Here is a 27,213-nt window from a genome sequence, read left to right as displayed (position 1 = left end):
AGTCCTTTACTTTATTTTGCTAATAGCTTCCGTGTCCTCTCCTCTCCTATAAAAGCCTTGTATTTTGTACAAATCATCAGATTTCCTCTCTACTTGTTAGATGGGACACTACCTGATTCATGAATCGCTTATTAAGGCCAATTAGATCTTCAGACTTACTCAGTTGACTGTTTCTTCTTTAAAAATACAAAATCGGGGTGCCTGGGTGGCTCAGTCAGTTAAGTGTCCAACTCTTGATTTTGGCTAAGATCATTATCTCACAGCTGTGAGATCTAGCCCCTTGGTGGTGAGATCGAGTCCCCTATAGGGCTCCAATTTGGGTGAGCTGGGCATGGAGGCTGCTTAACACTCTCTCTCACTCTCTCATTTGACTCTCCCCCACTCTCTCAAGAAAAAAAATATGAAATCTCTCTTACCACCCCATTCAAAAATCAGTGTTTAGCCCTTCTTTCCCTTGATAAATTACGACTTGATAAACTACAAATTGTAGGTCAGTGAACTGTTTTGCCTTATTTATTCCTCAGAGTATTTGGTGGGGGGCGGGTAGGGAATCTGAAATTTTAAATAGTGTGGACAGGGTGAGCCTCTTTAAAAGGTGACAGTGAAATAGAGACTTAAAGGAGTTGAGGAAGTTGGCTATGTGGCTGTTTGGGGGGTAAGAGGAGGGGGCGGACTTTCAGGTCTAACTAATAATACCTGATGTGTTTGTGGAAGGCAAGGAGGTCTGTGAAGCCAAGTGAGCAAGAGGCAGAGTAGTAGGAAAAAAGGTCAAGAGATGCTAAAGAGGCCAGAATTTGGGATTTGCTCTTATTGAGATAAGGAGTCATTCAAATTCAACCAAAGATATGAAGTACATGATTTGCATTTTGAAGGGATTACAGAACTGATTTTTGAGAATGAATCAGACAAGAGTGAGGTCTGACTCACATTTTAAGAGTACCCCTCTGGCAACTATACTGAGAATAAATTTAAGAGGGGGCATGGAGGCAAGCAGGGAGACCAATGAAGGGTGTGTAACTAGAATCAGAAGGATAGATGACAGTGGCTAGAACCTAGGTGATAGTGATAAAGATGCTGAGAATCTGTCAGATCCTGGATCTTGCAGGATATGCTCATAGGGTGGGTGTGCGGTATGAATGAAGAAAAGAAACAAATCAAGGATGGTGCATGGCTTAGGGCTTGAACACCAGGAAGGGCAGAACTACACAGAAGTGTAGTTCTAGAATGAGGACACTTATTAGAAGCCTAAGTGGATATAATAAGTCAGCAGCTGAATCTAGGAGTCTGGAGTTAAAAAATGGAGATAAAAGTCTGGGAATCATACGATGTTTAGAGCCATATGAGTATAGGAGATCATCTAGGGACAAAGAACAGATAATGCCTATTCTAGATCTAAGATTCCACTTGGGCCAGAGAAGCAATGAGAGGTCACAGAGATGAGGAGGGACCAGCAAAGGAATCTAAGAAGGACCAGCCACTGAGGAAGGAAAGAAACAAGAGGGAGGGGTATACGCAAGGTAAAGTGAAGAAAGTGTTGCAAGAATGCGGTCAGTGCAAATTCTCCTCACGTTGCCTTACTAAATACATCCTATTCATCCTTCAGAACAGAATCATTTTTTGATAAACCTTTTCTGAGCAGCCCTGCCTTAATAAATGACCTTCCTCTGCATTATGAAATCACAGTGGAAATCTCATTTACAATACTTATCAAAATTATGACTGCACCTTCACTTCTCTTCCCTTGCCTACTTCCCTCTCCCCATCAAAAATGTGAGTTTCTTGATGGCCAGAAGCTTCCGTGGAATGCTGGAGCAAAAATTATCTCTGGCAGATGGGAAAGAGGAACTTACAATTACTGGGAGCTTCCTGTGTAGCAGCCAACATGTCAATACCTTTACTTAAGTGTTCAAAATGTTGATTTAAAAAAAAAGTTCCATATAAACAGCAAAGATAACGTAGATGATAGGTAAGGGCAGCATGTATGGTGCACATGTGGAGTCTGGAAGGAATCGGGGTACCCATGCATCAGGGTACCACAGCTTAATGGCAACTGCTAGGAGATTACTCAATTCCTCTTGCTCTCTTCCCAAGCTCATCAAACAAAACTACCCAATGAATTTCGTTTCCTTCATATATTTTCCTGTGGAGTTAGAAAGTGACGGACAAGCGAACAACAAATATCTATTCCAACTGGCTGCTGTATTTCTCACTGTGCACAGATAAATTGGTGTTCTATTTTAGAAATTAGTCTAATGTAAGTTTGGTTAGTGTATTTCTTTGGGACTTGTAGTGTTGTTCAAACTGCTTGTTTTCTGTTTTTCAAGTGCCAAAAGCATGCTGTGAGATCAAAATGATGCTGACTGGCAATCATGAGACTATGGTACTGAAAACCAAGACATCTAGGGTGTCTGACTAACAGCTAAGGGAAAATATTTTGCATTTATATTATCTCTTATTGACCTACAATAATTGTCATCGTCCGAATTCTTGCATAATGGGTTGAGGAGATGTTGCTATACAAAGCCTTGAACAAAAAATGATATTTTTTATTGTTTCAAATAAGATCCATTTTGTGTTTGAATTTATTCCCTAAATGGACAAATAGAATCCCAGAGCCACACTCACACATTTCAGGTTTAAATCTAACATTTGTTGGTATAGCCAGTCTTGCTTAAACTAGATCAATTTGTGACACTCTGACAAAATAGCGCATGTAGTCCTTTAAAGATCAAAATTTCAACAGTGCTGACACAGCTAAGGTAATTTACTTTTAAGATGCTAACAGGGTTTGGATTGGGTCTCCTTCTGGGATATCCATACTATCTCTAAATTCAACAGTGTCAAAGAATATTTTGGATGAAATCATTTGGAAAAATGACATCAAGTAGATAAAACCTTTGCCACAGTTTTTATCTTTGAAAACATGTTGGAGAGTAATCCTTCCTCTCTTTTTATTGACATCAGGGAGATGAGAAGAGAAACTGTAAGTATATACTTTCTTGGTACTAACCCATCAATCTCTATAACCAAGCTAATAAACTCTTTGTATTTTTATGTCCTAAGTATATCTGAAATTAAATCCTCTTCATGTTTCCTATGGCAGCCAACATCATGCCGGGAGGAGACTGATACAGCCAACTTAGCTATGTTTTTGACTTTGGAAACTACCTATCACCTGGATTTTTCCTTAGAATAGGGTTTTCTCGAATGGACAAAACTCACTACATTATATTAGAATTTGCTAAGCCCTTTGCATTGCCAGGCATTTTTTATTGTGCTAATGGCTGTTTTCCCAAGAGTCATTTTGGCATATTTAATCCTATGCATAGCTTGTTAGTTTCCAACCTACCAGATCCTGGGGGTCCTAGTTTGTTTTGTTCATGAGATCTCATTTATTTGTACAAAGTAAGAGCAGATGAGACTAAGGGGAATTTTATAAGCACAATTTTATTTTATAAGTGAACTTCAATTTTATAAACTATGTTGATAATAGAACAAAAAAAGGCTTCTTTGAATCATCCAGGAGGATATGGGTTGAACCATAGAGAGTTTCTTTATAGAATTACTAGAAAAGTGGAAAATCTTTGAGTAAGACTGGTCTGTGGAGTTAGGGCTTTTTACAATGGTATCCTGACCATATGCTTAGACATCTTTATTTTATGGTATATATCTTACCTTAACTTCCACATGTGCCATCAGTACTGCAAAATTGGTTAAGTGGTTACAAGAGCATGTAGTATGTGTCTTATTTGTTGTTAGGAGCCGACAGCCTTGTGTTGACCAGTAACCTGTCATTGTGCGCTTGGAATAGCTCCAAAATGAACAGTTAGGGTTGAAATTCTCCTCGGACTGCTACAGGGAAAAAAAAAAAATCAATAAAGCCAATAACTACTTTATGATCACGTAAATTAGATAGGCATTTTTCTTTACATTTAACACAAGTTCATCCTCTGTTCCAACTTTTATGGAGATGTATACCAGTGTTTTTTGTTTTTTTTTCTTTTTTTTTAATATATGAAATTTATTGTCAAATTGGTTTCCATACAACACCCAGTGCTCATCCCAAAAGATGCCCTCTTCAATACTCATCACCCACCCTCCCCTTCCTCCCACCCCCCATCAACCCTCAGTTTGTTCTCAGTTTTTAAGAGTCTCTTATGCTTTGGCTCTCTCCCACTCTAACCTCTTTTTTTTTTCCTTCCCCTCCCCCAAGGGTTTCTGTTAAGTTTCTCAGGATCCACGTAAGAGTGAAAACATATGTATACCAGTGTTTTTAAAGTAAGTGGGCCTCATCAAGCCTAAGCAAATTTGAATATATGTTGTTTATTTCCTCTGAGTAGAGGTAAGTTTACTTTTTAAAAAATTAATATTGATGGAATACTAGTATCAATGTCTCCGAATGCCTTCAACTAATTTCAAAGTAGTGTACATTATAAAGAATTTAAACAATCAACAATGACCATGAAAACATGGTCTTCAGAATTCTTTGTTCAATTTACAATATAATCTTTCTACATACATAAAAATATACCTATGTATAAAGACATAATTACATGTAACATCATATATGAAGTCATGTCCAATTCCACTAAATGTATTGCTAGCTCTTTTTAATTATGGAGACACATTTATAAAGCCATCTACAAATATTTTTACCAGAAGCATTTACACATGAAAGAATTACTATCCTCCTTCATTTCTGAAAAAAAAAATCACCACTGTCATTTTATACATAATGAATTGCTTACCTGTTGAATAATAAGAAAAAAATTGAGGGAAAATTAATATACTTCATGTTCATGCTGTAACAAATACAAATAATGCACATAGCTAAATTTAACATGCCATTTTCTTACCTTAATATGTTTAACAGTGAACACCACAGGATCAGCTAAATAAACTTTATTGCTGAACTCTTTGTTTATTGCTGCTGTAATAACAGGGGAATTGACAATAACAGAATGATTGGTGGACATAGCCTCTGTTCCCAACTTCATGCTGGCATTCTCCGTGGACAAATAAGGACCCAAGTTGTTATACAGGACAAAGGCCACTCTAATTTCTCCTGAAAAAAATGTAAACGTGAATTATAAGTTGGGAAGAAACTCTGATTATTTCGTACATCCCATTTAACTTAGATAGTGCTAATTACATGATAATCAAATCCACACAGTACTTATTTACAACAAAATTAAACATTCATTTTAACTATAGTGCCAAGTCATTCATGAGAAAAGAAATGTCAAATGATGCTGAAAAAAATTACATTTTGGTATTTCAAAAGATGAATGCCAATCCCTACCTCACTCCGTACTCAAAACTTACAGATCATAGACCTCAACATAAAAACCATGAAGACTCTGGAACAAAATGTAGGATCTTTGTGATCTTGGAGTAGGCAAGGATGACTTGGATAGACCCAAAAATATTAACCATAAAAGAAAAAAAGTGGTAAGCTGTACTTTGTGAAATTTAAAAATGTGTCTATCAAAATATAGTATTAGCAATAATATATATGAAACTCATGACTCTCTATAGCATTTCTGCTGATCAACAAAAAAAGAATAAATAACGCATGAAAGTGGCAAAAGACATAAACATATATGTTAGAAAAATCATGAAACATTATCAACATCATTAATAATTATCGAAATAAAAATGAAGGAGCACATTTAGATACCATTTGATACCCACTGGAATTTTAAAAATCAAAATGACCGATCACACTAATATTTATAAAGATGTAGAACAACTGGAGCTCCTGGCCACCGCTGAGGCAAACGGAAAATGCTTCAACTATTCGGAAAATGGTGATTTCTTACAAAGTCAAACATCTACCCCTTCTAGATAAGTGAAAACATATATTGGCAAAGAAAAAAAAACTTGTATAAGATTGTTAATAGCATTCTTATTCATAATACTCCCCCAATGGAAATAACACAAAAATATATCAATAGACAAATAAATGATGGCATATTAATATAATGCATTATACTATGCATCAATAAAGAATGCCTGATAGAGCAAAGAACAAACTACTATTAGAGCATGATGACAGAATCCCCGAAATATTACGTTCAGTTAAAGAATACAGACAGAAAAGAGTACATTCTATCTGATGCCAGTTGTATGAAGTCTAAGAACAGGCAAAATCTGTCTATAGAGACAAGAGTGAGAAGAGAGTAGTTTCATCAGATGGGGAGAAAGGGTAAGAAGACTGGAAAGGGGTAATAATTTCTAGGTAATAGAAGAGATTTGTACCTTATTTTATGTAATATGACAGAAGAAATACAATTATCAAATTCATCAAGCTGCATACTTAAGCTATGTGCATTTTATTGTATGTAAATTTTATCTCAATTGCAATAAAACAAACAAGAATTCAAAATCCTTATCTGTATTAAAATTCAATTACCATGTTCTTTCAAGGTCACTTTCTCCATACATCCTTCCACCTCATCTTTTCCCTTATGACTATTTCTTTCCATGCAATCTTCTGTAAAATGAACCTTCTTTTAACATATTTTTATCGTATCATTTTCTTTTTTTTATGTTTATATTTGAGAGAGAGTGTGCATGCAAACAAGGGACAAGCGTGCAACAGAGAGAGAGGAAGAGGAAGAATCCCCAGCAGGCTCTGTGCTGTCAGTGCAGAGCCCGATGTGGGGCTTGATATCATGAACACTGAGATCATGATCTGAGCTGAAATCAAGAGTTCAATGCTTAACTGACTGAGCCACCCAGGTACCCCCATATGGATTTGTTTCTTAAAATAAATCAATCCCTACATCTTCGTTCCAGTATGAATTCATATCAGTTCACCAAGTGCCAGGCACTATCCTGACTACTGTGGTTACTAAGATGAGGGTATCTCCATCCTTATCCCTGAATCTTAGAGTCAAATGAGAATAAAAACAAATAAATTTTAATATATTTCTTTTGAGGAAGGAGAAGGCTGTGCAACATCTACACTGTGCTCCCATGTTTGGAAAATTCTCTACTATTAGGGATTTATAGACACAAAATGGATGTATATCTGTTTTCCCAGCCTGTCTTGCAAAGAGGTTACCCTGGGCAACTCAGCTAGATGCCTTCCATCAGATGCACTAGTCTCTGACTTTGGATGAGGAGCTGGTGACACAAGGAAGCAGGAGTGGAGCAGCACACAGCCTTCACTTGTGCGTCACCTGTGGCAGCAGTGACATCTCACAGCAATGATTCTGTGTGATGATACAGACTGCTGTCAGCCTCCTTGCTCTTGTATGTTTTCTGGGCCTGATTCTCTAGCATTCTGATTCCATGAAATATCTATTATCCTTTCAGTAATTCAGCAAAGAGATTATGATAAGAGCTCCATAAAGAAAAGGGGACTTCTTAAACTTCCAACCCATATCTGTTAATCCAGTATTTAGCAAACAACAGTAATTCATTAAATGCTTCCGGTCTGTTATAACACAGCATTAAATTTTGGTTTTTCTCTAGATCCAAAACAAAAATACTAAATTTTGCAAGGCTATACTTAAGAACATCTATGTATTTTTCTTGTTGACAGTAACAACTTTTATTTTAACTGGTATATACTGGCTGATAATTCCTATCAATTTCCACCTGTGGGCCAGTGTCATATGCACATTTGCCTTGTTTTACCAATGCATTTGGTCACATATAATTGTTACAGATTCTCCACTCCAAAATTAGTGCTTAAATGTGACCTAAAACATGCAAACACACACACACACACACACACACACACACGCACACACACACTCACATGCACACATTACTTTAGTAAATAAATGAGCACAAAACATAATATGACTAATATAGTCATATTTTTAAAAAAATTTGCTTAATGTTTATTTATTATTGAGAAACACAGACACAGCATGAGCATGGGAGGAGCAGAGAGAAGGCGAGACACAGAATCCGAAGCAGGCTCCAGGCTCTGAGCTGTCAGCGCAGAGCTGGACACAGGACTTGAACTCACAAATCACTAGATCATGACCTGACCCGAAGTCAGACACTTAACTGACTGAGCCACCCAGGTATCCCCTGATATAGTCATATTTTAATTGTCATTAGCTTTATATCTGAAAGCTCACACACTTACTTGATAAATTCTTAGAAGTTTATCCATGTGCCAAGCACTAGGGTTACATCAGTGAACGGGTAAGAAAAGGTCCCTGTTCTCATGGAGCTTACTCTCTAGAGGGCAAGTCAGATGATAGATGGGCAACTTAAAAAGAATAATAATAAAGTTTCATATAATAGTAAGTGAATAACTGCTATGCATAGTAAGTGAATAACTACTATGAATAGTAAGTGAATAACTGCTATGAAGACGTATTGGCATAAAATGGTTAATAGGAAAAGAGCAATTATGAAAAAGTAATGCCAAAATGCCCAAATGATAAATGGATAAAAAAGATGTGGTATGTATGTATGTATGTGTATATTACCCAGCTATAATTTGATGGAATATTACCCAGCCATCAAAAAGAATGAAATCTTGCCATTTGCAATGACATGGAGGGAGCTTGAATGTATTATGCCAAGCAAAATAAGTCAGAGAAAGACAAATACCATATGATTTCACTCACATGTGGAAATTAAAAAATAAAACAGGGGAGCCTGGGTGGCTCAGTCGGTTAAGCATCCAATGTCAGATCAGGTCATGATCTCTGAGCTCTCGCTCAGGCCTGGAGCCTGGAGCCTGCTACAGATTCTGTGTCTCCCTCTCTCTCTGCCCCTCTCCCACTCACACTCTGTCTCTCTCTCCCTCAAGAATAAATAAACATTAAAAAATAATAAAATAAAAAATAAAAGAAAACAGATAAATACAAGGGAGAGAAAAAACGAGAGCGAGCAAGGGAAACAAATCATAAGAGACTCTTAATGATAGAAAAACAAACTGAGGGTTGATGGAGGGAGGTGGGGGGGGATGTGCCAGGTGGGTGATGGGTTTTAAGGAGGGCGCCACTTGTTATGATGAGCACTGGGTGTTATATGTAAGCAATGCACCACTGAATTCTACTCTTGAAACCAATATTTCACTGTATGTTAACTAACTAGAATTTGAATTAAAATTTGAAAAAAAATTAAATTTTAAAAAAGGAAAGAGTGGTAGACCCTCAGGGAGACAGAGAAAAACTTCCCTTCCTAAAGAGGCAAGATTTATACTGAGCAGTAAATGATAGAGAAGCTTCTAAGTAAAAAAAATGTATAAATTGCATTCTAGGAAGAAAAATCAAAATGCAAAAATCATACACAGAAATACTCTTGGTATTCAAAAAACAGAATCATGACTAGACAAGAGAATCCTTGTGCACTGTTGGTGGGGATATAAATTGGTGCAGCCATTATGGAAAACACTATGGAAGCCCCCTCCCCACCCCCCCCGCCAATGAAAAATAGATCTACCATATGATCCAGTAATTACACTTCTGGGCTTTTACCTGAAGGAAACAAAAACACTAACTCAAAAAGATTTCTGTACTCCACATTCATTGCAGCATTATTTATAAGAGCTAAGATATGTAAACAACCTAAGTGTCCATTGATGAATGAATGGGTAAAGAAAATGAAATATTATTCAGCCATTAAAAAGAATGAAATCTTGTCATTTGTGATAACATGGATGGACCTTGAGGGCATTATGCTAAGTGAAAATATGTCAGATAGGGAAAGACAAATACTGTATGATCTCACATATAGGTGGAATCTTAAAAATAACAAAACAAACAAAGTAAATTCATAGAAACAGAGAACAGACTGGTGGTTGCCACAGGCAGGGGGTTGGTGGGTAGGCAAAATGGGTGAAAAGGTCAAAAAGTACAAACTTCAAGTTATAAAATAAATGTCGTCATGGGGATATATAGCATTGTGACCACGGTGAATAATACTGTATTTTATATTTTGAAAGTGGCTAAGAGGGTAAATCTTAGAAGTTCTCATCACAAGAAAAAATGTTGTAACTATATGTGGCGATAAATATACTTATTAAACTATACTTATTGTTGTGATAGTTTCACACTATCTACAAATATCGAATCATTGTATTGTATACCTGAAACTAATATAAAGTTATATGTCACTTATATCTCAATTAAAAAAAAAGAATCAAGAATAGACTGGATCATAGACAGCATGTGAAAAACAGACATAAAATGGGACAGATGAGGCAGGAAAAAGGGGATGAGCCCATGGTGTCCTAGTGAAATTATCTGATTTCATTCTGAGTGTAACTGGAAGAGAACTGGTCAGATTTACATTTCAGGAAGATCCTGAACAGGATATCCTATTGGGGGGTGGAAAGAGTGGAGGGAGGGAAACCAGTTAGAAAGCTAATGTAGAAATATGACTTTGCTCCACAGAAAATCTGATTGCTGCCTCAAAATTCACATAGTCAGGTTAGCAATAGAACAATTTATGTGCTTAGTCTTATAACATTTCCAACACTTAAAAAATAATTGTGTTCAGCTGACAACAGCCATATTTTGTTTTTCTTGGTATTATTCTTTTTTTTTTTTTTTTAACCCCTCACCTGACACTATGAAACACCAGCTCTGAGTTGGTTGCTACAACCTGAGGCCATCTTCCCATTATCACCTAATAGGTCAGAGGATTTCACTTAGTTTGTAAAAAGAATGGTTTTTAGGGGTGCCTGGGTGGCTCAGTCGGTTAAGCGATGGAGTCTTGGTTTCTGCTCAGGTCATGATCTCAGAGTTTTGTGGGTTCGAGCCCCATGTTGGGCTCTGCACTGACAGTGTGGAGGAGACTGCTTGGGACTCTCTCTCTCCCTCCCTTTCAGCCCTTCGCACACTCACACTGTCTCTGTCTCTCTCAAAATAAATCGATAAACTTAAAAAAAAAAAAGAAAATGAATGTTTTTAAAAATTTAATAGTAGTGAAAAGGATGATTTTAAAATTTAATACTAGTGACACTTGAGACATATTTTCTCTGGGTTTATTTTATATTTAAATTTTTTTTCACAGTTTAGTTCTCAATGAGTTTAATTCTAATTACATTCAGTGCATTTACTCTAGTATTAAACTGACCTACATTTACCAATTCCTTTTCCTGAGGTCATCTTTTTTTTTTTTAAGTTTGTTTGTTTGTTTGTTTAGTTAGAGTGAGTGGGGGAGGGGCAGAGAGAGGGAGATAGAAGATCTGAAATAGGCTCTGCGCTGATAGACTGTGAGATCATGAACTGGAGCCGAAGTTGGAGGCTCAACTGACTGAGCCACCCAGGCACCCCCAAAGTCATCTTCTCACAGTTAAATTTTCTGTATGTGTTGCAAAGAAAAATCATAGAAACACTTTCAAAAATAAGTGAATAAGGAAAAAAAGACATACAATTTTAAAATTGGAATTAAAATTTCCATTAAAAATTTTATAAACTAAATCTGTCAACTCGGGGGAGTTACTCCCTTGAAGAAAAAAGTCAGATATCTGGATTTTGTTGGTCATTAATTCTCCTCAGTTTCAAGTGTCTGACATTTTACTCCAACTGAAAAGGAACAGAACAATTTCCAAATCTGACTGAGAATTTTGTGGACATGTACATTGCAGTGTTGCTGGTGCAGAAGATAAGAGGAGAAAGACAATAGTTGAATGAGAGGAGAGCTTTTGGATAGCAGATATAAACTCCCAAGCCAAGAAACAAGGCATTGATGATAAGTTCAATTTCATCATGCTTAACAAACAAACGCTAACCTACCGTTTCGACCATTTTGTTTTAGAGTATTTGCGGAAAGCTGGATAGTGCTTCCATGACCCATGTTTTCTGGAAATTTTAGGTCTTCTAAGTTTCCTTCTGTGCTCAGCCTTGCAACTTCCAATTCTGTTAATGGAAAGAGTTATCAGTCTTCACTGAGAAATGCACCAAAGCTAAGATAACTTCCTAAATCACTAAAATATTTCTGAAATCAAAACACTGGAATTAATGTTCTATTAATTTATAGTAGTCAAAATTTATAGTACTTCAATGTTTCATTTAGAAAGTATTTCTTTAGTATTTTAAAGTAAAGCAAACTAAGCTATTAAAATCAGGTAAATAAGAATACAAATGTATCAATTATAAAGCCTAAAATTTAAAATTCAAGCTCAAATTCTTATACTTCATCATTTACATTAAGTTTATTTTCAAAATGTATCTTTATCTTGTGAATTAAGTAAAAATATTTTTATAATCTAGAGCTGCACTATGATATCAAAATTGATGTGTCTTTAAATCTAATAAGCTTGAAACAGCTTTATCAAATCTTCTGAAATAAAACTGTCAGCTACATCCTTATGCACAATAAAAATAGATTTACACTCCTTATGAGCCAATAACACAATTACAAAAAATGGTTTTATCACCTTCACTTAAATGACTGATTTCTTTATAGTATATAATTCAGAGACATTCTTATTATAACTGAAGTGACCCATAAGCACTGTATTAGGAGGATAAAACTTTAAATAGCACAAATACATGCATAGATACATTCAGACATACAAAGCAAAGGACCTCACTGTGATTGATCTCAGGTTAATATATCCAATATTGGAATGTCCTAAGGAGGGTAACATACATGATTATGAGGACCCTTTTAAGCCAATGGCAGGTGATATCCTTCCAATTATAGAAAAGAATCACTGATCTCCACTGAAATAAAAATCACTCATAATATCTGGGCTACCACAGAATTTTTTTCTTTTCTCTCTTCTGCTGTACAAGGGTCTCTGGCCCTTCTGTATAACAAAGGCCACTTACGAATATTGTCTGTGTTCTCCCTGACAATGTCAGTCTTCAAAAGGTTATCAGCCAGCACAAAAGCGCTTTCCTCCACAGTGTCAAGCAACATGGTCGCTGCACGTAGTTGATCACTTGTAGTCAGGTCTCTCCATGCATTTGAGGCTTGTGGCTGGAGGAGGTTGTTAACTGTCTCGACCATTGCCTACAAGAGGATGAACAGAATGACAGAGGTCTCTAGTGAACTCACAGAGCTGTCAGAAATCCAGGTGTACATGTTGCTCAGCAAGCAAGGATCAGCGGTGTGCATGAGTTCAGTATTGTCCCAGCCTCCCCTGTGACATGCTGCAGCAGAAGCATTCATTATTTTTTTTCTGTTAAAACCCTAGCTGAGACTGCAAGGCAAGAGAAAAATCAGCTTTTGTTTTGAAGGACAACAAATAGATCTGTGCTTGCTTCTTAGAATCAATAGCAAAGGCTTCAATAAGACTATAATCACATAATTAAATTATTTGGCTGGGGAACTGTTGGCAAGTAATTGAAACCAACACTTTTATCATATTACCCACAGAAAAAAAAAAAGATTTTTTTTCTATACATCACCATAAAACTACATGCTGAATACAACAGATGAAAGGGATGACTATAGACAGGACAATATAAGAATTAGTTGCCTATAGGTTGAGGACTCACTGAGCAAAGAAATTTTTTTCTTAACCAGCTGGTAAAATGTCAGAATGGGAAAAAAATATATCAAAGCATACATACTCCCAGGGGCTTTGGATATGTTATGTGTGAAGAAAAACCTTCTTCATGCTGTTTACTGTTAGGGAGGGGAGTAAACAGTTGGAAATTGCTACCTGTAGCCCTTAGGTGTTTTCCTTTTAAAAAAAACCAGCAGTAGGTACCCACAGAGATAAAGCACCAGAGTTCTCATTGCTTCATCCAAAAGAATCATCTCCCTAGTTACAATTTATATATTTCCTGTGGTTAGCTTTATGCTCTAGGTTACAAAGGAAAAAAAAAAAAAAAGTTCTCCCAATAAGGTCTTCCTAAGGTTTCATTCAAATGGAGAATTGCAAAATAGAAAAATATAAAACCTGCAGTTTTAAAGTGATCATCCCTGATACCGTTGATTATGAAATATGTATCTAATCGTGAAATAAACTTGAATAAACGGCCAACACAGGCACTTTCTACAGAGCGCATGGGTGTTTTAAAACAAGACTCATGTTACTGACACACTGGAAGAAGGATTAGGAGAGATTGAAGAAATATCCATTACACTGCAGTGTTTTCTTCTGGCTGGTGTTTTCATAGTAACCAAGTAACAACTGTTAAAAATTCAGCTTTATAATGAAACACCTTGGCTGCCAATTAACACCAGCTTCAAAAACTAATTTGCCTTTTGATAAGAGTTGTTTTTTCTTGATATTTTCCCCCCGCGATTCCAAGTTCTGGCCAAAAAGCAACATCACTGGACGTTTATTTAAAATAGTCCCACTCGCAACTTGAATATTATGCATCATTTAAAACAAAAAAACTAGCAAAAGAACACCAAAAAAATCTCTCATGGGTTTAATGACTGGGCGTTTTGACATAGTTCTGTCATTTAGTTTTGTCATGTGTTCTGAGTTTAAAGCATGACCTAGAAGTCAGACAAAAGCATTTCCGATCACAACAAAACGATCTGCTTTTCAGGACGTCCTCCATAGGGATAATGCCAACAGGATATGCAAAAAGGAGGTGCCACATAGGAAATAAATGAACAAAAAAAGTTTAGGTATCTTCAGAAGCCAGAGAACCTCGATCTCTCAAGTGCAAAGCAGTATTCTTTCTGTGATTAGATGATCCTTTGAACTCATTGGAAATGCTCTGAAAACCCCACATGCAACAGAAAGTATGCCTGCTCTTTAAGGAGCAGCATTTTAACATCATTTAACAACTTACACTGATTAATTTAAACCTTACCTCAGGGAAAATTTTACTAGGGATAAATGCAGTATTTCTGCTCCACCCTTTATTGTTTTTATTTCTTTTAAATTTCAAAAAATGCAAAAGGAGGAAAAAAGACAATAAAAACAAGAAAAACAAACAACTGTAGTCAACTCTGAAAATGTTCTAAAGGCTACCCATTTACAACAGACTGCTTTAGGTAAAATACCATGTTTGAATGGGTAATAAACCAAAGGCACCCCTTACTAATGTATCTTCGTTTTGCACCCAAAAAATGTATGTAGTGCAGTATTTTTTATAGTTACAAATTTTTTTTTTAATTTTTTTTTTTCAACGTTTATTTATTTTTGGGACAGAGAGAGACAGAGCATGAACAGGCGAGGGGCAGAGAGAGAGGGAGACACAGAATCAGAAACAGGCTCCAGGCTCTGAGCCATCAGCCCAGAGCCCGACGCGGGGCTCGAACTCACGGACCGCGAGATCGTGACCTGGCTGAAGTCGGACGCTCAACCGACTGCGCCACCCAGGCGCCCCTATAGTTACAAATTTTAAGTACCGTTGCAACTTCCCAAATAAGATAATCTTTAAGGAAGCTTTCTATTACAGCCCAAATGATTTCCAAGTTTACTGTAGAAGTGGGAGACATAACATATAGTCCTAAAACCTGGATGGGTTAAGACACAAATCTAATATTTATTCATTCTTCTTTAAAAAGCATCTATTGTGACTGCTTAAGTGTAAATTTAAGGAAATGGCAACACAAGGATTGGGAGACAGAATCCTGTAGTGTTAAACTGGAGTATGGGATTTGGAACCACATCTCCTGAGTTTGTACTTGGACTGTGCCACTTACTAGCTGTGTGATGTTGAGCAAGTTACTTAACTTGTCTGTACCTCATCTGTAAATTAGAGATGATGATATAACCATTTTATATTGCTTGGCAATATAAATGCATTTATGTTGCCTGGCTGATAACACGTGCTTAAGGTATAATCTTACATTGACTTTCATTGGATATCCAAATCAAGTTTGGGAGGAGGGGGGTGTTCACTGAATGAAGCACATGTCCTATCTGATAATTACAAAATATCCGTTCTGAAGTGAGATCTGTAAGGAATAACTTCTACAATGCAATCTTCATAAACTGTTTCACTACTTAACTGCTGTAAGACGATGCCACCTTAAGCTGTGAAGAATAGGAGAGTACAGGAACATGTGTATTAAATAATTCATAATGTGTATTTTAGAGGTTTGAAAAAACTGTCCTGTTTTCTGCTAGTGTAATACAGTGTTTAAACTTTCCAAAGTTTGCTGATATGTCCCTGTTACCAGTTTAATGATGCCAATTAAATAGTCACAACTCTTCAGTGACAAAAGAATATCTATATTTTGTTTTCCTTATACATTTCTGCATTTGTATATTTTATCCACAAATGATAACATGAGGTCAGTGTGTGTGTGTGTGTGTGTGTGTGTGTGTGTGTGTGTGTGTGTTTGGTCAAACTAGTTATTTGCACTGCTTTCATCAGTTCAACAACATCTCCTTACAAACATATTGACTTTCATTTTATTTGGTTACAAGGAAATGAGCTTACCTATGCTTAGAACCAAAATTAAACAGGGAATGTACAATAAATTTGATTAAAGTAAGGTACTGGGACATCACTTAATGTCCAACAGCTCTCACCGATTTCTCTTTTTCTGCTATATTTTTCTAATCTAAAATTTATATGATAAGTTTGGAAGAAAATATGCTTGGTCTTGCATTTATCTTAAATTTATATTCTCAAAAAAATGATTTGATCTGGGAGGAAAAAAAATCACCTAATGGTTTTGACAGGTACAGACTGAAATAATCTAAAATTCAGAAAAGTAAATTTAATAAAAAATGTACTTGTCAGAAACAAAATGCTAACTCACTTTATTATTTTTTGTAAAACACTAGAAACTGGATAGGAGACAGCACTGGAAATTTGCATTCTAATAGTCACTAAATTTCCGTGTGTCTTTGAACATATTTATGTTTTCTAACCAGTCAACAAAGTGAGAACTACACAAGAAAGTAAATCTCATTATGTTCCAACATGAGGGGTAGTCAGGGGCTTTTGACTATTAGATATTACTCTTATTATACAGTTGTATAGTTTATGGATAGACTCTAAAGTGACTTTTGACTGTTTCTAAAAACCAAAAATAAATTAGAAAGTGTAAAAGTCACTTGAACTCACCCCAGGATCATGGGCATCCCATATCCTTCTGGATACACATTTGCATTACACACCATTATTGGACCACCAATCATAAAATTCAGATCTTAAACAAATTCATTTGACTAGTTTTACTCATAGCATATAATTGTAGTATGTTTGCTAAAAAATGTTATGAAGTGTATGATCATACTATTTCAAAAGGAAGCATTTACTTAATTGCTATAACTACTGTGAAAAATTTGGGGGAAAACCAGCTATATATCTCTCTAGTAACAACTTTTGTCATTATTCCAAGAGTTCCTGCTTGTGAAATAGCCTAGCATCAGTGATGAGAAACATGTCAATGGCACTTCTTACTCAAGAGTGGGGAGTTAATCTCAAACTAGGAAAGCAAAATCACCTGGAGAACTTAGTGACCCCTCTCTCTTCACTTGAAAACCACCAAAGATCCAAATAGAATGAATGCTTTGTAAAAAGATATATTACTTTACCACCATTGCATTTGTCTGAAGATAGGCTTTTTAATCATAAGCTCTTTTTAGGTTTTAGCTCAAGTACAAAGAGTTCTTCCATTATCAGCATACTTAGGGAGAATCCCCCTACCTGTAAATCTGTTATCTGTTTTGTTTTCTCTGTATCATGTATCATTACCTAAAGTATATAAAATATTTATCTTAGTTACTTATCCACATGACTAATTTAGATCTCTCACTCAAGAAAAGGTATGCCTCATGAAGGCAGCAACTCTATGTCATTTAGAAGTGCCAAAACTGTGTGGCATAGAAGTGTTCAATAACTTTTTGCTGAATGACTGCCATCCAGTGAAGATTCAAACTTAAGTGAGTTTCTCCATTTTCATGCTAGCAGGAAAAAATAATCTCTGAAGGTATTGGTTTTATAAGAGCAAAAGATACGTAAGTACAAAGGAAAAAAACCTTAGGAACGAGCCAATGTTATCTGTATCCTTACCATTTAGAGATTCAGTGTCATAATGGGTTCCCATTTTAGTACTTATTCACCTTGACTATAACTATCCATACTTGTGGTCTGGCTTTCTCACTAGATTACAATGTTCATAGCGAGAGACTGTGTTCACTGGTGTTTTCCCAAAGTAAATTTTAGTGCCTTGAGATATTTGCGGTACTCAATAAGTGCTCATTGAGCAAAATCATTAATGACCTTATATATAATAGGAAAATGAAAACATCTAGTTCTATAACTTTTTGCCATGTCTCCCAAGAGGTGTTCTGAGGGTATAAAGTGCTCAGATATCATCACATGATTTGGAAGGAAGACAGGCTGAATTAGAGAGAATTAAGAAGACAATCAGAGTTCAAAAGGAGAAAAGCAGAACCACAGGTTATTGTAGTAAATGCAATCCACTATGCATAACAACAATATATTCTACAAAACAGCTTTCCAAAATGTTTTTAAGTATACCAAAGTGCACTTTCAATGTAATGCAATGAGGTCCTATTAAGTATGTATGATATGCAAACAACTAGGGAAGTCACTGTTGGAAGAGGTTAGGAAAGAGAAGAAAAACAGAGTCAGCCTTCAGTTTGTCTACACTCCAAGGCAGAAGGTACGCACAAAATAGAGCTAAAAACTCACAGCATATGGGACAAAAAGTAATGAATTCTTACACAGGAAGAACAAGAAAAGATCCCAGAAGGTGTTTGATTTTGAGTTAGAGACTAAAAGATGAATAAACTTTCCTTGATTATGATGAGGAAATTTGAGGCTAAAGAACATAATAAGCAAGTTAATGATTAGAACAAAACTAAAGCGGTAGGGAGGCAGGGAATGTGTTGAGTTTGGGATGAGGAAAGTGTGTGGTGCCTGGAAAGAGAGTGTGACAAGGTGAGCGTGATGGGAGAAATGGTAGGTACAAGTCAGATCTTAGAAGGTCTTCATTCAGTATGATAGAAGTTTGGGCTTTACTGCATAGAAAATATTAAGCCACTAAGTATTTTTAACAAAGGAGCTATATGTTTAGATATCTATTTTTAGAAAATTTTCTCTGAAAACATATCAAAGGATGAATTGAAAGCAGAATTATGAAGATGCCTCCTGCCCCCCCCAAGAAAAAAACCAGAATAGAAAAGGAATTCTATATTAAGTTTACTCATTATTTTTAAAAGTTATTTTGTATTACAGTAGAACAAACATTTATAAATATGCAAATTATCATTAGGCAGCCCATTACAAAGTTAAGAGCAATTATTCCCTCTTAGTGCATAAATTTAAGGTAATAAATTGCTGACAAACTTTTGACAAACTCTCCAGTAATCTGAAATTTTATTTTACTCTTTACTTTCATATCTTTGTTTTTTGATGTGTTCTCCTGAATATAGTATTTCTTTGCCAATATATACTGTAATCATTATGCTGAACATTGCTATTTTATTCTCATGTATTATATATACAGTTATGTTTAAATATTTTTCTTCATGTATAAATCTCAGGATATGCAGACAAAGAGAATTAAATGTGTTCATTGCTCCTATCCCCTGCTTTCTAACTATATATGTGTGTGTATATAATATTATATAATATATGACATATATTATAAAACATACAATATATAATTACATATATAATACATAATATAGTTTATACCGATTTATACTTTTAAAAATTAAACTTTCTTTAATTCTTCATTTTTGACTTGTTGATATGAAAGTTATCAGTTGGGAATAAAATAAAATAGAGCAAAAGTTTAAAATTGTTGCTGAATAGGGCACATTGTATTCTAATCTACCTTTATATATTGATTCAAATCAAAGTTTTAAAGGTCAAATGTTAGAGGAGTCTTCAAAAACAGTTTTTAACTTGCTGGATTTTTTTTTATTAGAAGTCAAGTTGAGTGACTGATATTTACACATCTGATCAATAAACCTAAGGTTCTTTTTACAATCACTGTCATTTAATATTATTAAGCATATAAAAACTACTATTCTCTGAATTCCCTTTTATATTACAGTGAAGTGTTGGCATTTTCAAGTCTTAATTAAAATTAGATTATATAACACAACTGACCTTAATATAGTAATAAGAGCCCTTAACAGTAGAACAAGATGAAACTAAAATTTCATAGAAAAGACTGCCTCTTTAAGACATCCCTTGTTGCTTAAAAATGTATTGCTTTTAGCAAACTGTAATTTATTGTACTATTTAAAAATCTAATTTAGAATTAAATGATCGAATGCTGTCAAATCTATATTGTGTTATAGAAGGTAAGTAGAGCTATAAACTTGATTCAAACGTCTTGCTAACTCAACATTTATTCACCAAATATTAACTAAGTACCTTCATTTGAGATGCTGCAAGAAAGTCAGATGTTCTCCTGTCCTTAAAAGTGATGACAATATAGTGAGGGCAGTTAATTACACAAGTACAAACATGGCAAACATTAACATAGTGGAAACAGTGTTCAAGCACTGTATCGAAAAGGCTCTGTGAAGTACAATTCCAAGTTTAAATTCAACATGGACCAAACAGGCAAAAGGTAGAGCATGTACATATAGGTCTGGAGGTGAAAGAGAACAAGCACCTCCAAGGAACTGAAAAGATGTCCTATGGCAGAGCAAAGAGTGCTGAGGGTTCCATGACAAGACAGTAAGTGAAGGCAAGTTTTCAAAGATGTTTGCAAAGCATGTGTGCAATTCTTCCTAAAGACAACAAGAAGTCACTGAAAAATTTCAAGTAGAGGAGTGATGTAAATTATAATGGTTAATATTTATTGAGAATGTTCCAAACTCTGATCTGAATGCTTTATGCATCAGCTCCTTTGACTTTGACAATAACCCAAGGAGGTAAAAGTGATTATTATCCTCATCTTGTGGTGAGAAAACAGACTGAGAGAACTTGAGTAACTTGCTTAAGGTTAATTAGCTAACGTAGGGCAGAACCAGGGTTCAAATCCATGCATTCTGGCTATGGGGATGAAGAAAAGTAGAGATTTAAAAAGAGAAGCAAAGCTTTGTCTATTAAAATGCAGAGGGCATTGAACATAATGAATTCTTGGTTTCCCTATTTTGAATGCTATGTACTTGAATAGCATCAATTTAAAAGGTCTACAGAGGCCTGGTAAGGGAGGAAAAATCTTTCCTCAACTCCAGTCTCTTAGGTTCTGTAATGGGACCTGACAATTAAGCTGACATAAGATAAACCAAAGACAAGTATACAAATTTTATTTAATATTTTTATGTGCATATAGGAACTTACATGGGAAAAAAGATTTAAAGAAGCAGTTAGGACTGAGAGCTTAGATGATTTTTTAAACAAAAGGACAATATATTTGTAAAGAAGTGACAAGATGAAGGAAAAGGTTTTAAGCTTTCAGGAACAGTATATTGTGGGAAACTGACTAGGAAATATATAGGGGAATCTAATGGAAGATAAGGGTTATTTTAGTATGTTTGTTGCTTTCAAATAATCAGTATGCCAAAGTGGCACATCTGGGGCATGTTCTTACCCCCTCAGCTGCAGCTCACTTAAACATCCATTGTTGACATACAGGTTTAGGCAACATAAATTTAAGTAAGAAACAAGCCATTGGTATATCAGACATTACCCAGATAAACTGAGTAGAGGAAGAATTGATGGCCCAGAAACACTAATGACAGAGAAAATGTAGAAAGAACTGTCAACACCTGAGATGAAGAAAAAGGAGCCAGAAGAGTGTTGTATCACAGAAGGGAGAGTTTCCACTGGTTTCAAAATGAACTCAACCATAAAAATATCCAAAGAGCCCTTCTTCTTGAAATAATAATGACTCTAGATATTTTTATGAGAACTGGTAGAATGGTTATAAAATAAAGAGAAAAAACACCCAGAGAAGCTGTTCTTGAGGGAAAAATCGGTTCAGTTATATGAAATTTCACTTTGAAGTAGGGCATCTAAATATATAAAATAATGTATATTAATAAAAAATTTAAAAGTATACACTTGTAATGTATTTTTTAATACAGAAGTATATAAATTAAAACCTGAAAGATGGTTTATGGGATAACACCACCAACCTCACCAGAAAAAGAAATCATTCTGTCATGGATCCTTCCAGACTTACAAATATTTACATGTATATACCAACAAATGTGATCACTACAAGTATGCTGTTGTTTTTTGCCTCTAATATACCACACCTACCTTTCTAAATCAATGCAAGATCTACCTCATTTCTTCCATAGCTAAAGAGTATTCCATTATTTGGTGTAGCAGTTTATTCAACCCATTTCCTACGGAGGAAGGGTTAAGTTGTTTTGTTGACGTAAACCATGATGCAAGTCTACCTTGTGACTATCTCTACACATTCATTCCTTTCAGTGGAGGAATGCTGCCCCATTGCATGGTTCTGCCACAAGCTAACCCCAAAGTCCTTAATGTAGGCAGAACAATACGGTTTTGTGATTGTATGACAAGATTGATAAAAATAAAATTGATCACAAAAACATGGATAAGAATAAAAATAGTCTTCTCTGGTAGGATTTTTAAGAGGCTGATAATAGTGATTGTTATAAAGAGCTGAATGCCTGGGGAGATGATGGGGAGATCTTCCTGTTTAGAGATTAGCATGAAGTGACGACTGGAACCTAAGTAGCCATCGTCTCATTTTTTCTTTATTTTGAGAGAGAGAAAGTATAAGTAGGGAGGGCCAGAGAGAGAAAGGGGGAGTGAGAGAGAAGCCCAAGCAGGCTCCACACTAAGAGCACACAGACCAATGTAGAGCTTGAACTCATGAACTGTGAGATCTTAACCTGAGCCAAAACCAAGAGTCCGATGCTTAACCGACTGAGCCACTTTGGTACCCCTGCCATTGTCTCATTTTGAGGATGGAAGCGCATGTTTTAAAGATAATAGAACAGAAAAACAGATGAAGTCTTGGTCTCTGATGTGGAATTTTCATGCTAATCCTGGACTGCATTTCTTTTTTATGCATATGAATAAAACCCTGGTTTGTTTAAGTCACCATAGTAAAGTTTGTGATACTACGAGCTGCATAAAATTAATATATTAGATAAGGGAAAATATCAAAATTATAACTCTGTAGGGAGCAGTACTAAAAAATCATTTGTTTGGTTCCAAGCCATCAGGCAACTACTTTACTGCAAATTACACCTTAAAACTTCCATTTCTTTTCTGACCTGCATCAGAAAAGGTAATGATAGCTTCAGAAAGTAGGGTCTTAAATCTGTAATGCTATTTTTAATATCTTTTTCCTTCTGGTTAGCTATGTGATCATAGAGATATTAAAGAAATAACAAAGTAAACTGATGTCTATCCTTTTTTTATATTTATATAGCCTATGTATTTAAAACTTTTCTGAAAGTAAACCCTTCAGAATGCAATGATGCATTAGAAAGAACGTTAAATTAACAATTAATTAATGACCCAGGCTTTGGTCAGAAAATTATAAGAGAGAATACAACTTGGTGAAAAGAAGTGGGAAAATGTTTTTGTTTCAGATGAAAATATTTTATTTAAAAACAGAAGGGGTTTTTTGACCCTCATAAGAATTACTTCCCAAAGCATTCATAAACCATGTATATACAAAGAGCAGCTGGAACATTTTGTTTATTTATAGGAATGTGCAAAATGGAAGAGTCGGAAATGACTGTAAAGCAGCCATCACTGCTTGACCTGACACATTCACCACAGGAATTTTGAGAGATTTCCCCAGAATGATGTTCTATGCACGTCAAAGTAGGATCTCCATCATTAACATCTGTCATTTGGAGGTTTTTTAATTATGAGATAGATGAAGTGACCTGTCCATGTTTTAAATGATAACCTGTATAATTTACTCTGCTACATTACATGCTGTTTCACTGTCTTTTGATTCAACGACTGCTTTCTCACAGCATTTAATAACTACAACTTACAGGAGAGAATTCTTACAACTTCTTTCTCTGAAGAAAACTACTCTGGTTTTGTCGATGGAAGTCACTTTCTTTGATCTCAATGTTTTTCAGCAATAGGTTCAGGGCACCAGAAACACGCAGGGTGCAGATTTATATTTTCTCTCTTACTGACACAAATCAAGTGCAGATTTATCAAGCTGTGAAATATATTAAGTTCACAGGGTTTTAACAAAGGGTTACCAAACCTCAAGAACCTGCTGTGATTCAAACTACTTTCAGATGTCCTTTTAATTATATTAAATGAAAGTTTGGGTTGGCTTTGATGCTTATGGGCAAACATCGAAATCTCTTGAAAGAGCTGCTAAAAGTACTCCCTGTTGCTGTAGTTAATATACTACATTGTATGCACACCACTAGCCAATTTATTCTAGCCACTTTAACAAGGATATCCAGCCTGACAGGCCACACAGAATAGTATCACAAGTCAAGCAAAGCACAAATCATTAGAGGACTCTGAAAGTTGTTTGACATGCACCACGGAGCTCTTTGTCACACAGCCAATTAAGTGACCAAACAAGGAACTTGAAAATACTCATTAATTTCTTCCTAGCAGTATAAATGGAGGTTAGAATCCTTCCTGTCTCATGCACCAAAGGCAGACAAGTAAAACGAGCATAATTCAATTTGCACTTTGTCCAAGATGCAAGTGGCAACTTAGGTTCACAAGAAAGTCTGCATTGGAGACAAAAGAATGAAAGGAATAGGTAAAAAAAAAAAATCAGAAAGTACACATAATAATATAGATATATGGGCTTTGTGATTTTTTTCAATTAATCAACAGTTGACATTACTTTTATCCTTGAAAACCTGTGTCAGCATTTCTGAGCAGATTCAGACATTGACATTATTACTTCCTCTGTGAAATACGAACTGGAGTGGATTCCTGAATGCCATGCTCTGCAGGTTTCCCTTGTTCCTCAAGGCTGTTCTTCAGCCTCTCTTGTTGGTTTCTTTTCTCCCTGACCTCTTAGAGTATGGCAGTATCCTGGGGCTCCGTCCTAGATTCTTTCCTCTTCTCTCTACACTCATTGTGTTGATGTATTCATCTAGCACATTGGCTGTAAATGCCACTTGAAGTGAAACATTGCCAAATGATGATTTCTAGCCTGATCTCTCAGCCGAACTGCATGCTTATATAACTAACTGCATATTTAACATCTGCACTGCGCAACTAACGGGAATCTCAAAGTTGACATGCCCCAAAGTGAAGTGCTTTTTGTTCTGGTCCCAAGTTGGTCACAGACAGACTGTCTCAATAAATAGTGACTTCATCCTTCCAGAAGCTCAGGCAAAACTTTTTGTCATTTTGACTCCTTTCTCTGACATGTCACATATGATCCCTTAGCAAATCCTGTTTGGTACACTTAAAAAGAAATCCTGAACCTGAGTAATTATCTCAGCATCGACACTCAGTGAGTCTCAGTGAGACTCAAATGAGTCTATTTGACCCTATTGTGCTTGGTCACCCTGTTTCAGGCTTTAGTTTTCCTCCAATAATCTATTCTTTACTTTTAAAACACATTAGGTCACGTCATCACTCTGCTCTGAAACCTACAGTGGTTTACTGTGTCTCTCTGAATAAAAGCCAGCATCCTTATGATGGTCTGTCACATCTGAGCCCTTGCTACCTCTTTTACCGTGCACCAGTTACAGTCCATTAAGCGGCCCACTTCGGCTCAGGTCACGATCTCACGGTTTGTGGGTTCAAGCCCCACCTTGGGCTCTGTGCTGACAGCTCCAAGCCTGGAGCCTGCTTCAGATTCTGTGTCTCCCTCTCTCTCTCTGCCCCTCCCCTGCTTGTACTCTGTCTCACTCTTTCTCTCTCTCAAAAAAATAAACATTAAAAAAAATGTAAAATTACAATGCACCAGTTGCACTGGCCTCCTGGAATACCACAGGCATGTTTCTACCTCAGAAATTTTCTGTCTCTCTACAAGAGTGCTTTTCCCCATGTATCTGCATAGTTCACTCCCTCACCTCCTTCAGAGTTTTGCTCAAATATCAATATGGTGATGCATTTCTTTTTCTCCTTAGTATTTATCATCATCTCATAGGCCATATTTTTCACATACTTACTGTATTGTTTATATTCTGCCCCTAGAAATATCACAGCAGGATTTTGCCTGTTATGTGTGTTGCTGTATCCCAGTGCTGATAAGGTTATTGGGCTCATGTGCTCAACTATTAACTCCTGAATGTTTTTGTTGTTAATTATTATGTGGTATTTTTCCATAGTCGGAGACAGACATTGTTTTGGCACTGCTGGTGCCTAGCCCAGAGATATCTAGTGGATAATTAAGGCAAAACAAACAAACTAAATTAACAAATCCGTAATGAGCAAATCATAGTCGTGAATTAAAATTAAAAGTGTGTTTCAAATTCTTTGTAAGCTTTAAAGAACACAAACCATCTGCCTTTGAAGAAAAAGAAGAAGGAGAATGGGAAGGAGAAGGAGAAGAAGAAGAGGAAGAGGAAGAAGGAGAAGGAGAAAGGAAGGAAAGGAGGAAGGAAGGTAGGAAGGAAGGAAGAAAACTGTGTGTGTGTTCATTTGCATCTATCTACCAATTTTTTCCAATCAGTTCTCAGCCTGACTGTGCAGGTAATAGCAGCTTCCAAAGGATGACTCAAAAGATTCATATCCATAACTGTATGTTCTTATATTATCCATTAAGCAAGGTCAACTGCAGAATCTACAGGGCATATGTGCTGCCTCTGAGATCTAGAGAACAAAAAGAATGGCTGACAAATTTTTTAAATATATATAATGCTTAGCTAGGAAAATGTCCTGCTTTTAAAACTGTGAAAAATGAATGCCAGTATTTCTTAATATTTCCTTCTAAAGAAGAGAACAATGCTAACAAACATTACTATTTAAAAACTGGGCACAGGGTTGACAATTGAGAAAAAAAATGAAAATCTAAGTTCTGGTTTCATTTATACAACATGAAAGCAGTTCTTGAGTGGTTTGAGGTCAACCTGTACTCCCAGAGTCTCATGAAAACCACGGATGTCTCTTTGGAGTCATATGACTTTTCACTGGTTCACGTACCACACTCCCACACCCACCCAAGCCCCCATTCCATGACTGGAGTTAAGGACTTTTGCAATCAACCTGTACTAGAATGACTATACTCAAAAAAGAGAGAAAATAACAAGTGTTGCCGAGGATGTGAAGGAAGTGAAACCTTCATGTATTGCTGGTTGGAAGTGTAAAAGGGTGCAGTCACTTTGGAAAACATTTTTACAGTTCCTCCTTTAACACAGCATTACTGTATTTTCTATTTGCTTTTTCCTTTCTTAATATGATGATTTTTTGATCACAGTGTCCTCTGAAAACAAAAGGACCTCAAGGCAAGTTATGTGTGTATTTGAACTTAGCA

At 35.9% G+C, this 27,213-nt stretch overlaps 1 protein-coding gene across 18 annotated transcripts in view; it reads right to left on the bottom strand.

Moving 5' to 3' along the window:
• Window positions 1-27,213, bottom strand: part of ADGRL3 (adhesion G protein-coupled receptor L3) — a 497,188-nt gene that overhangs the window by 109,915 nt on the left and 360,060 nt on the right. For all 18 annotated transcript variants that reach the window (XM_047091224.1, XM_047091225.1, XM_047091226.1 and 15 more), the window contains 4 exons: window positions 12,762-12,945; window positions 11,721-11,843; window positions 4,857-5,065; window positions 3,676-3,852 (listed from right to left, as the gene is read on the bottom strand). In XM_047091224.1, the coding sequence (XP_046947180.1) occupies window positions 3,676-3,852; window positions 4,857-5,065; window positions 11,721-11,843; window positions 12,762-12,945 (693 nt within the window). The remainder of the gene's footprint in view (window positions 1-3,675; window positions 3,853-4,856; window positions 5,066-11,720; window positions 11,844-12,761; window positions 12,946-27,213) is intronic.

This window comes from Lynx rufus, unplaced genomic scaffold (assembly GCF_022079265.1).
Source record: "Lynx rufus isolate CCGP_SWC_20201006 ecotype Redwood Valley unplaced genomic scaffold, mLynRuf1.p SCAF_3, whole genome shotgun sequence".
Classification (NCBI taxonomy): Eukaryota; Metazoa; Chordata; class Mammalia; order Carnivora; family Felidae; genus Lynx; species Lynx rufus.
The sequence above is the reverse complement of the archived record's forward strand: the minus strand, read 5'-3'. Positions and strand labels throughout refer to the sequence as shown.